The sequence below is a fragment of the Lissotriton vulgaris genome, chromosome 12, assembly GCF_964263255.1.
Source record: "Lissotriton vulgaris chromosome 12, aLisVul1.2, whole genome shotgun sequence".
Classification (NCBI taxonomy): Eukaryota; Metazoa; Chordata; class Amphibia; order Caudata; family Salamandridae; genus Lissotriton; species Lissotriton vulgaris.
Window position 1 is genome coordinate 542,712,038 of NC_141700.1, and position 13,261 is coordinate 542,725,298.

General features: G+C 41.1%; 1 protein-coding gene across 2 annotated transcripts in view; it reads left to right on the top strand.

Moving 5' to 3' along the window:
• ARHGEF11 (Rho guanine nucleotide exchange factor 11) overlaps window positions 1-13,261 on the top strand; it is a 1,046,032-nt gene that overhangs the window by 762,082 nt on the left and 270,689 nt on the right. For both annotated transcript variants that reach the window (XM_086945337.1, XM_086945338.1), the window contains exon 28: window positions 8,634-8,759. In XM_086945337.1, the coding sequence (XP_086801463.1) occupies window positions 8,634-8,759 (126 nt within the window). The remainder of the gene's footprint in view (window positions 1-8,633; window positions 8,760-13,261) is intronic.

The following is a 13,261-nucleotide window of genomic DNA, read 5'->3' on the forward strand; positions in this document are numbered from 1 at the left end:
TTACCTCGCAAATGCGAGCAGTCGAGTGGATTTGTCTAGCCCTGATCTGTTTGCCACACACCCCAACTCCAAATGCCCAAGCTTCGCCGCCAGATACCCACACCCATTGTCCAAAGGCAATGCAGTATGGATGAGCTGGTGATCAAATTTGTGTACGCTTTTCCACCTCTCCCGCTAATTCCATTAGTAGTATGCAAGCTACAGCAACATTCCTTCACATTAATTCTAATAGCACCAACGTGGGCAAGACAACCGTGGTACACCACACTACTAGAGCTATCACTAGTACCACATCAAAAATTGAAAATCTGTCCACATCTACTAACACAGAACCATAGAGAGATCATGCATCCAGACCCAATGCAGCTCAATCTAGCAATTTGGCTCCTGAAGTCTTAAAATTCGGATACCTCAATCTTCCGCCAGATTGTATGAATGTCATAAAAGAAGCAAGGCGTCCCACCAGTAGAGCATGCTACGCAGCCAAGTGGAAAAGGTTTGTTGTATATTGCACAAATAACAACATTAACCCATTAGATGTTTCTATACAAAACATCATATGCTACCTACTCCATCTACAAAGATGTAATTTAGCGTAATCCTCAATCAGATTACATCTTGCTGCTATAGCAGCTTATCTTCAAAACAGACAACATTTGTCATTGTTTAGAGTACCTGCCATCAAAGCGTTTATGGAAGGATTAAAAAGAATAATTCCTCCCAGAATACCACCCTCTCCGGTTTGGAATTTAAATATTGTTCTCGCCAGACTTATGGGTCCTCCATTTGAACCATTACATAAGTGTGAGTTACAGTTCCTTACATGGAAAGTTGCATTTCTAGTTGCTATTACCTCACTCTGAAGAGTAAGTGAGATTCAGGCATTAACAATTCAAGAACCATTTATACAACTACATAATAACAAAGTGGTTCTTAAAACAAACCCTACATTTCTCCCAAAAGTCATTTCACCATTTCACCTCAACCAATCTATTGAGTTGCCAGTATTCTTTGCCCAACCACAGACAGTTGCAGAAAGAGCTCTACACAAATTAGATGTAAAACGAGCACTCCTCTACTACATTGATGGGACAAAACCATTTCATAAAACAAAACAACTGTTTGTGTCATTTTCTCCTCCACTCAAAGGCAACCCTATCTCAAAATCAGGCATTGCAAGGTGGATTGTTAAGTGTATTCAAATCTGTTACCAGAAAGCAAAACGCACTCTATCCATTCCACCTAGGGCTCATTCTACCCGTAAATTAGGGGCATCTATGGCATTCCTAGTAAATATACCATTAGATGATATATGTAAGGCAGCTACATGGTTACACCCCACACATTTACAAAACACTATTGTGTAGATGTGCAGGCAAAACAACAAGCTATTGTGGGCCAGGCTGTACTCAAAACATTATTTCAAACTACTGCAACAGATACAGGTGGTCGCCGCTAAGGGAGAAAACTGCTGTGCAATCGATGCAATAGTGTGTGGTCTGCAGCCCATATGCTTCGAGCGGAAAATGCTACTTAGCAGTATGCATCTGTTCTTGGCATGTACGGCTGCAGAACCACACATGCCCACTGTTGAAAGCAAGTTCGCAGTCAAGTAGTAAAAGTAAATCAAGGTTTATTACTTACAGCCCCACACCTCTGGCGGTGCGTAGGTCAGTTGCCGAATCAATCAATGACAGTTGGGCGGTTGGAGAGGGGACAGGGACAGTGTGGAATGTAGAGGAACCAATAGGGATCGAGGGAAACAATGGGTGCTCTCGCGCAGGAAAGCTGGTAAATACTACTTGCCCAAGGCTAGGGGGGAAACCAAAACTAGGTTACAACACATCTTCCTCTCTTGCGAGTTTTAACAGATGAGCCACAGAGTGTGGCAAAGTGAAACTTTGGAGTTAAATTAACAGGTCAGCTTTAGTCACAAACAAAGTCTTCATAACGTTTAGGTTTGTGGATGGTTCTCCCGAATCTTCCCTTGGCAACAAGGGCATCGGGAACACTTTCTGTGTCAGAGTGAGAATCATTGCAGGTTCTACCAAACCTACCGCTGAAGCTGTGACCGCCAGACGTGGCTTCAGAGTCAGAGTGGGAGTCACCATAACAGCTCCGATTGGAGATCAGAGTGCGAGAATTGACACCCTCATACTGATCTGATGATTGACAGTCAGCTGAGTCAGTGGCAGGTGGGAGACCATGTGAACTAACATTTCTGAGCAAGGACCCTTGTCCTACACAGGATCTATCAACATCAACCCACAAGTCTTTGCAATGTGTACCATGTTGCAGTTGGTTGGAAACATTGGCTCCCTGATGGTATCTAGCCAATCTACTCATGTGCCAGACCTTACCATCGCTGAGTCTGGCCGCGTTGTTGAACAGTTCATCTATTTTCAATGGAGCAGTGAATCTGCTTTCTCCTTTCCTCACTTTTTTCTCTAAACGAACTTTAACAAGGTCACCAACTTTAAATGAATGTTCTTTTGCACCATGTTTGGAATCATACCATTCTTTGTAATATTTTTGGGCTTTTATTATGTTATTCCTGATTACATCAGGTGACCATGCAACTTGTTTTGAATTTGGCATCCATCCAAGGTCAATACTCAGGGGCTGTCTGCTTCTCATGAGTACAAAGGGTGCCTCATGGGTGCTCGCACAGGGAGATATTCTGAAAGCCCAAATGAGTTTAAACACTTCTTCCTCCCAGTTCAGATTTGCGTTTCTTGACAGCTGTATGTGTCCTTTCAGGACACGGTTGAAACGTTCGGTGAGGCCATTACCTTCAGGATGGTACAGTGAAGTGGTATGATGAGTGATGCAGTTTCTCTTTAGGAATGATTTGAACGCTTCCGAACAAAATTGTGGACCGTTGTCAGTGAGCACAAATTTTGGTAATCCTTCGCTAATGAACAGTTTGTCCAAGAACGATATAATTGTGGAGCTATCTATTTCCGTAACAATCCTTATTTCTGGCCACTTAGAGAAATGATCTATGGCCACTAGAATATACTTGATCTCTCCGTCATGTCCTTCGATGGGTCCCGCAATGTCAACACCAATTTTCTCCCTGGCCATCAGGGGGGGTTGGAGTGGAGAGAGAGAGACTTTAGATGTCTCGAGGGTTTTATCTGAATCACTGCACTCCACACAGTTCCTTATGAGTGTTTCAATTTGCTTGTCAATGCCTGGCCACCAGTAACTGGTTCTGACTCTTTGCTTGGTTTTGGAGATGCCCAGGTGACCAATGTGGCAGAGTTTAAGTATTCTGTCTCTGAGTCTGATGGGAGCTATTGCTTTACCAATTCTGTATAACACTCCATTTTCCAAACTGAGTTCATTTCTTATTTCCCAGTAAGTCTTTACGTTGTCACTAAGATGTCGTTTCTCTGGCCACCTAGTGTTCACGCATTTGCACACATCTTGGAGAGTTGAATCACGAGCCATGTGTTGTTCCCATTCTCCCGCAGATATTCCGTCCAACTCTGTATTGAAGAGTAGAGCCACTTTTTCGTCATCCTCTGAAGTGTCGGTGCACTCATTACTGTGTGGGAGTGGTAGTCTGCTGAGGAAATCGGCGATTTTATTCTTAACACCTGGCCAATATTCAGCGGAGTAGCAATAGTCCAGTAATTTGATTGACATTTTGCTTAGTCGTGGGGAAGCATTCTGCAAACCGTTTGCAGACAGAATTTTGATTAGGGGTTTGTGGTCTGTGCGAAGATGAATGTTGTAACCCCAAATAAATGCTCTGAAGTAATTGAGCGCCCATGAGCAGGCCAGCATTTCGCGCTCGATTACTGAGTATTTCTCCTCAGCAGGGGTGAGTGACCTTGATGCAAATGCAACAACCCATTCCTGCTTTGATGAATCCTTCTGTGCTAGCACTGCACCAATTCCTTTGTTACTAGCATTGGTAATCACGAAGATTTCTGCTTTTGGATCAAATCCTTTGAGAAAAGGAGCATTGCTTATTTCTTTTTTAATTGTTTCAAAGGTGTTTTGTCAATCCATGGACCATTCAAATTTTGTCTTATTTTTCAATAACTGTCTAATGCTGTATGTTTTCTCAGAAAAGTTTTTTATGAATTTCGAGTAATACTCGATAAGACCAAGGAAAGCTCTGACATCATCTTTGCTCGATGGGCAAGGAGCATTGAGAATGGCTTCCACTAAACCTTGTTTGGGTTTGATGCCCTCTTTGCTGATGGTGTGCCCTAAGTATACCACTTTTTCTTGTGATATTTTACACTTGTCCAATTCAACAGTCAGACCATGCATTTTGAGTCCATTAAAAACTTGCCTAAGATGTGTGTCATGTTCAGATTGGTTGCTACCCATGACCAGGATATCATCTTGGAAAAACCTGATAATGTAAATGTAAATGTATAGGCATTTATATAGCGCACTACTTACCCGTAGGGTCCCAAGGCGCTTCGACCGCTGCGAAACCCTTCCTGGCTTCCCTGAGAGATGGTCCCTTAATGGGTATCTCCAGGGTGAGACCAGGGACGCCTTCAAAAATGGTAGTCATGACCCTTTGAAAAAGCGCCGCGGCCGAGGCTAAGCCGAGCGGCACCCTGGTGAATCGATAACAACCAAATGGGGTGATAAATGTGGTGTATTTTTTGCTGTCCGCATGTAGGGGAATCTGGTGGTATGCGGATTTTAAATCAATTATAGAAAATATACACATACCATTGGTGGCATTAAACATTTCACATATGCGTGGCAGGGGATATTGATCAACAATAATATTCTTATTCAGGTCCCTGAGATCGATGCAGAGTCTAATTTTTCCGTTGGGACGTTTGACCACCACCAAAGGAGAAACCCACTCCGCTGACTCAACTTCTTCTATCATTCCACCTTTGATAAGTCTATTCAGTTCGACTTGAATATCACTTCTTACTGACACTGGTAAATGTCTTACCTTGTGAATGCATGGGATGGCAGAGTCTTTAAGTTCAATTTTATGTTGAAAACTGTTGAGAAGACCAACCTTACCAGAGAACACTTCAGGAAAGTCGTTTTGGATGGTGCGTTTGCAGGACTCCTCAACAGACAGAACTGGATCATCGCTATTTGGGTTGAGCATAATGCCCAGATCAGCTTGGTCGCTCCAACCAAGGACCGATGGACCCTTCTTAGCCACAAAAAGCCTGCAAATTGCTTTTCTGTTTTTGAATTCAAATTCTAGATCTCGTGTCCCTAAGAATTCTATGTTGTTTCCAGTGTAACTTCTAGCAATCACTTTTGATTTCTCCAAAGAAGAGCCAATTTTCTCTTTGAATTGTTTCCACACATTCTCATTAATGATCGTGAAAGGAGACCCTGAATCAGCCATGAGATTCACTGTGACACCACCTAATTTCACATCAAACATGGTTTTTTTTTTTCTTGCCGGTGTGAGCTCCAGAACATCATATTCAATTGAGAAAACGTAGCTGATGCTGTCAGAATCAGAATACACTGAATTTTCTTCATCTGAGTCACTTTCTTCTTGAATTTGTTTGACATGTTTACTCTGTTTTGACGATCTTTAGCAATGTGACCTGTCAAACCACAAGATGTGCATTTTTGATATCTTGCAGGACACTTTTTTGAATCAGCTACGTGGGTGGGAGACCCACATCAATCCCATCCTCGTCGCCACTTGTTGAAAGCAAGTTCGCAGTCAAGTAGTAAAAGTAAATCAAGGTTTATCACTTACAGCCCCACACCTCTGGCGGTGCGTAGGTCAGTTGCCGAATCAATCAATGACAGTTGGGCGGTTGGAGAGGGGACAGGGACAGTGTGGAATGTAGAGGAACCAATAGGGATCGAGGGAAACAATGGGTGCTCTCGCGCAGGAAAGCTGGTAAATACTACTTGCCCAAGGCTAGGGGGGAAACCAGAACTAGGTTACAACACCCACCCACCCACGTCCCCGGCTACCAATATCTGTTCCAGTAATATCTTAATTAGATACACAATACATGGACATCCTTATCTATACTCCTACAAATCCATAATTTTCCCAATGGCGTAAACAATCTGAAAATGGAGTCGATGACCATTCGCACTACGATCTACGGGAGGAGTCATCCAACAGACAAAGACACTTCCAAGACAAAAACAAAGTGTAATCATCCGGGCCCACCACCAGATGGTGATCTATGCAATAGTGTGTGGTTCTGCAGCCCTACATGCCAAGAACAGATGCATACTGGTAAGTAGCATTTTCCTTTCGCTTTATTACACTCATACTACCTTCTATCACACTGCCTAAGGTTGGTTCTTTGTAACCTACAAGACGTTAATGAACATAGGACTTTGTTGCAACTTTCGTAGTCATTTTCTATACTTTCGTCTCTCACATTTGTATGAGTTTCAGGTCATTGTATGAGCCCAGACATTTTAAATACCTTGTGTGTCTTTGAACTCTCACCCATCAACCTAGTTGGTGGCATGCTTCATCATCCGGTTCCCACCTACGATGCTGAATGCATCTTAGTTGTGCTGTGACGCGAACTTACAGCAGAACTGTTTTTGTTCTTGTGATGAGGTGAATTTGTGAGTAAAATTGTTAAAATTGCCTTCAGGATATCCGCCCTTGAGGGATACATTGTAATAATGGACTCCTGGGGTAGGAGTATAATCAGTGGTTTATATGCTCATAGAAATTAGTGGTCTCTCACATCCTAGTGTTTGGTCAACAATGTTCAGCCAATAGTATGTGCAGAATGAGCCATAGTGGCTTTCTTCAGGACCAAGGTGTTTAGGGTTGAATAGCGTAAGTAGGGAACGCTTACTCACTAACGTATGCATATGTTATGCTTTTTCACCCTTCTTCTTGTAATATCTTCAAAAGATCAAACACATTAGGACTGACATAATGCATCACAACATGGTAGAATTGTCGAGCATTGATGAAGATAATGTAGAGCTGGCGCAGCAGGCGTGTCATGCAATATGCTCATCATGCATCTGGACAATTGCATCCTGTCATCCAAACACAAGTGTTGTCTTCAAAGTCTCATGCAGTTGTGTAAAAGGTTATCTCTCATAAAATTGCAGCGACTATAGGCGCTGCATCTCCCGGGAACCATGTTGCCCTAGTTAGTAGCAACACGAGAAGGTGACATATGAAAATATTGCCACTGTTCTTCTGGGTTTCCTTTCATTGACACCTAATAGCATGCTGTATAGTGATTCTCGTGCAGCATGCACCTTCATACTATAAAAGAAATTTCATCGAGCAGCAGTGTCATAGTTGATTACTTTTTTAGGTCAAAGCCCTTCTTACCAGCCCAAGGAAGGAATACACTTTCACATCTGAAGTGTTCTATGTGGGAGTTACAGATATTACTGTATGAGAAGATATTACTGCTATTTCATTGAAATCTACAGATCTTTTAGAAAATACAGCTAATGTCCTGATTAGGAATACATTATTTCAATATGTGTCAGTAACTACCCATGCAGGTATTGCAGGTTTCATTTAGTTCTGCACCAAGTCAGATGTGTGGCCGATCATGCATTCAAATAGTAATCTGTGTCTGGCCATTGTTAAATCGTGAATAATCATCATTTGCCCAGGTGAATATGATGTTAAGAGGTTGTTGGTGATTTTGCTGAGTTAAAAGGAAGTTCAGAATTTCCCCCTATCCACTAGTGACGTTGTTGTGGTAGCCTCAATCCAGATGCCTGGCAGGCCATTGGCACGGTGGCCATAAGCTTCAACCTTGGAAGCTTGTGGAGAAGATGGGGAGCGGTTTAGTTTGAATAGGGGAATTGCAACTCTCCCTGTTAACAGTTAGCAAACATTAATACGCAGTATGCATAGAACGTAGTTTTCAAAGTTCCAAAGTGTAATGTTTAGATTAATCATTTTGTGGTAAACATTGATTTGCAGCTCAATTTTGTCAATTTTTTGTTTCCATTCCTCATTTTAGGTACTTCTTTTTTTCTGATATTTTAAATAGATGTATTTTATTTGGAAGATCAAGCTCAGTTGACCTTCAGCTGTATCATGAAAAGTAATGTGCTAGATATGTGGATTCCTCAGATGTCTGAAATGCAAACATGCTTTGGGGGCCAGGGAGGTGATAGTTCTCTCTACTATGGATGTCAAATGCTTTTTATGAATCTTTGTTTTGTAGCCTTTTCACATTTTAAGTTGCACTTGAAATTGGTTTGCACATATTTAAGATCAGTTGCCATATATATTTGTGATCTTGCATTAGGGCCCATATGGAGTTATTTTTAAGCTTTATTTGTATTCCAGTTGTGCTTAATTTATATCAAGCAATTACATTTCACTTCTAGCTAAGATGCACAATGTTTGAACTTGCTATTTTTGTATCAATTCTGCATTAGGGTGCTGGATGTGTACGTTTTAGTTTTTACATTGCACCTAAAAACACATACAAAGTAATTGCTGTATGTAGTTTGATTTTTATGTTGTCAGACATTAACCCTTGGTCTGTTTGGTAAATCTGTTTTTAAAAGAATATGCTTTGGTACATTTCCATAGATTGTAATCCATTAAAACACTTGGGTGGGCAGAAAACTTTGAGCATGACAGTGGAAAGCATTTGCTGATAATCTGATTTATGACCTGTTTTTGGAATCTCATGTAGTTTGATGGGTCTGCTGGTGAGGAGATAAAGCAGGAAGCTGCAAAGTTTTGCTGTTTTCAGTCTTTTGCCCTGGAGTTGATCAAAACCAAACAACGGAAGGAGCCCCGGTTTAACCTATTCATGCAGGTATGTCTTTCTGCTTATAGTCCCTATCTTGCCCAACTGAATATCTGTTTGAATCAGTGAAATTTGTTCAGGGTTCGAAAGGTCTTTCGCTAAGATAAGACGAGATTAAATCCTAGAGGCCTTTTGTTTACTTTAGTATTTGAGGTCCAAAATAAAAGTAAGGTTTCCTCTTTGATGCATACTTTTTCGGCATTAGATCATTCATGGATCCAAGCAATTGTGATAGTTTTAACATACCTGCTAGTTTTAACATACCTGCATTTCTTTATTTTGGGTGACCACAATTCCACCAATGAACTGAAAATGATTCAGCACTGCCCTAGGAGGCTATTTCCAAAATCTTTTCTGCACATTTTATGACAGGAGTCCGTGAAGTCATATATGCTTATTTTAGAGCATTATGTTAATCCATAAGGACAACACAGTTTACTTTATATATATTTTCGAAGAAGGCCACCATTCTTTAAGAGATTACAAGAGAAGTTACAGTGGGGCCGTGGTAGTATATGCAACGGTATTGATCACTGCGGTGGTTGATTATTTTATCAGATTGAGGGGAATCATTTGGGTTTTGAAAAAGGTGGTCCATACTGGGCTGAAACCACCGAAACGCGTTGACGCTTGGAACAGACCAAATTATGTGGACATATTGGTATGGTGGAAAGAAATTTATGTATGCATGCTAATGGTGATCTTGACAACAAATAGGGCATGAACAAGACACATTAAGTGATTAAGTGATTGTCGTAGTTGTCCTTTATTTTCTTTTTCTCTCTTCTGTTTCTCTTCTTCCTTATATTTCCCATTTTTTATTCAGTGCGGTTTTTTCTAAGTACTTTCATGAATTTTGAATGACATTTTGAATGTTATTGCATTGAATATTAATTTATTTATGTCATGATATAATGGAATATTGAATTTACGATTTGTTGGTTATTTTTAATGTATGGAATTTTAAACTTTTTATTGAATTTACGCTGCTTCTAAATAACAAATACATCTTTTCAAATATAGGTTTTCTATGTGGTACTGTGAATATTATCAGGGTTGAGGTTTCTGAATAATTGGGTTTGAGATTGAATGTGGAGGTAAGGATGCCCTAAAGGAAATCGTTTTTGACACAGGGATGTGTGACATGCCATGTTTTCACTTTTGTCTACACCACGACACGCAGTCTGCATTGTACCTTGCATTTGCCTGGTGAGCGTTCTCTTAGTGTGGCACAATTTGTGCCGCTACCCTTCAGGATCATCTGTAGTACCTTGAGCTGTAGATACCAGGGGTACCACTTACTAGGGACTTACAGAGGCTGCTAAAGGTTTTGTCAATTGAGTGTACAGTTGTGCAGTTTTGGGCAAGAACTGTACTTCCAGTCGCAGTCACTTCAGTTACCAGTTAAAAAGTTGGGGTGACCATGTCAAAAGGGCTACTTTCATACAGAGGCTTTTCATGTTGCTGGCAATAGGCCCACCCACACAAGTGTGATGTTGATTTTATCAGGAAACGTATGGGAGTATTAAATAGTGTAGTACTAATTACTATCAATTGAATTACTCTCCAATTGTTGGCTGCTAAATGTAAGCCAGCATTCAAGAAAGAATACATTTTGCAAATACCAACTTAATCACATTATAGTATGGGTACCCCCAAAATAAAAGGTGGACAAATTACCACTAAACCTCAGCTCAGTTTTATTTTATACTCTTTTTTTCATTCATTAGATTTTAGAATGTTAATTGAAGCATAGTTTGTGCCCAACTTATTAGAAACTGCAGCTGACAAATCGGCTCAAGAAAGCATGTTTTTGGACATCCCACAAATGCTGTATATTCCTGCAAACGTAAAGTTATGTTACTTTAGTAACTCGGCCTCTGGGTAGAAAATTCAAGATGAAAAGTCACCTGTTTGTGTTACTTCTCTTGTTTTTTACATTATTTTTAATTTCAATGATTAGTTTGTTTAGAAAAAGAGCGAGCAATCTAGGTAAATTACTCATGCTGAATTCCAAATTGTACCGACAGAAAGGGGGAGACCAGAGGAATTCCTAGAGGGGCTATGTGAGAAAGTGGCTCTATATATACTGGACTAGAATGAAGTACAGTGTGTATAGAGTCCACCAACCCCAGAGGTATTACAGAGGTTAAAGTCAGAACTGACCTTACTCTCCAAAGTGGTAGCTTGGTCGAGCAGTAAGGCAGTACCAGGGGACAGTGTAAAGCATTTGTTATACACACTCAGTCAGCAAAAGATTTCACACACTCAAGGACTTAACTCCAGGCCAAGTGTTTTTATATACACAGATATGCGTTCTATTTTTAGAACCAACAGTTATAAAAAAAATACTTTTCTTGTTATGAGTTCTCTCATGTAATTACTTTGCAAAGGAGCAATAAAGTTTGTGCACACAATTAATACAGTATTGACAGTAAGCAACACAATTCTAAAACACACTATAGCATTGAGCTCACTGGGTTTTCCACATGCAAGTACAGTTGATTACTATATAGATTACTTTAGTAGTCCCAGGACTAGATCTTTGATTCGATCCTGGGGTCTAAGCTGAAACCAGATTAGCAAAAACGTTTTAGTTACTGTAGTGAATTTTCAGGAATATAAAGCTGTTTTAGAAGTTCACACTTAGAAACTTTTCAATGGAAATCTGACAATGTTATTCAATAGGAGAAAATTCAGGTTGCAGCTAAAGTACGATTGCGTTACTTTTGTAATCCAGTACTGGTCTCCTAGGGCCAGCAATGGGGTCTTAACTCAAAACAGGTAGGTAATTGCATTTCAGTATTTCGTGTGATTTTTAAAGAAAATGTTTTCAAAAGTAGACAGATGAAATTTCATAGAAAAGCAGACAATGGGTTCCTATGGAGAAAATACAGATTACTAGTAACCCCGCTAGGGATTACTTTTGCGGTTCAGTACTGGGCTGAAAGGTACAGTACTGGCTTCTCCCCTGATCACAGGTGAGTACTTCGGAATTCAGACTTTGGCTGATTTTATGTGAATATTTTTAGATTTCAAAACATCACACTTAAAATTTTTCGAGTCAAAATAAGTCAATGTTATCCAATGGCAGGTAAGTAAATTACCGGTTTCTAGGTGAGTACTTGGTTGGTGAAGTTAAGGTTCTGGGCATAGACTATGGGGTCCCCCAGGGTCAGGTAAGTACAGTTAGTTCACTCCCAGCGGCACAGGGGCTGCCGGGTGCAGAGGTACAATATTGATAAACAAGGGTCCGTGACCTATTTCTTTTAAATCAAACAATTAGTCAGTACTTAGTCATCAATTAAACATCTGTTGAGCATGTCATATAGATTTGCTCCACCCAATAAATGCACCAATTTCAAAAAGGGGAAAGCAACAGCATCAATGGTACACCCAAGAACAATTTATTTATTCATTGCCTCTAGATCAACTTGGATTAACTAACGGTTAATGAGTCATACTGGTTGCCCCAAAGGGAGCGTGCAAATAGAAAAGAGTGAATTAGATAGTGTATGTTGATCAAGGAAGGAAAGGAATCTCAAGAAATAGTGACATAAAAATATTCATAAACAATTTATATAGAACAGTACGGATCCGCAATTATCCGTCCTGTTAGACCTGGCGGTCAATACAAATCGTTTCACAATTTCCATAAATTATCAAAAAGCCCATATGTGTATCATCATTGTTTTGCACATCATTGTAGAGCGGGAACATGTGGGTCCAGGTTCAGTATCAAAAGCGTTGACGTTTCGACTCAACTTTGGGCCTATCGGTAAATTGTGCATGGGCCATGCAAGTCTTCATCAGGACTATAAAAACACAGGGCAAGTAAAGCCTTTGCAATGACCCCTCAATAAGGAGGTGGTGAATTTATTCTATTCACTCGTTCCAATTAATGGGGTTGCCTCCTTGACTCCATCATGGTGATGCCAATGGGATATGGTCTGCTGGAGGTCCTCACGACCTGATGTCGTCGGTGGCTGCGATGAGGGCGGTCTCGGTGCTGTGGTTTGCTCGGAAACGAGACTGTGAGGGGTCGAGGGATCCGTTGGTCTCGAGGAAGGCGGAGAGTTGTCTGTTGGCGGTCTTCTCGATGACTTTGGCAGGAAAGGGGAGGAGCTAGATGGGGCGGAAGTTCTTCAGGTCCGTGGGGTCCGCGGTGGGTTTCTTGAGGAGGGCGCTCAGCTCGACATGTTTCCAGCTCTCCGGGAAGGTGGCGGATGGTGTTAATCATGCGGGTGGTGTCTTCGGTCCTGACAGGGTTCCAGGTGCAGAGAGTGGTTGTGGGGGGCGCTGGTTCGGTGGTTAGAGTGCCAAAGCTGTTGTGTATGTCGGCGATCTTGCTGTGAAAGAACGAGGCGAGTGAGTCGCAGAGGTCCTGCGAGGGTGTGATGTCGTTGTTGCAGGCGCTGGGGTTGGAGAGCTCTTTGACGATGCTGAAGAGTTCCTTGCTGTTGTGGGTGTTGTTTTCCAGTCGTTCTCTGAATGTTGTCTTCTTGGTGGTG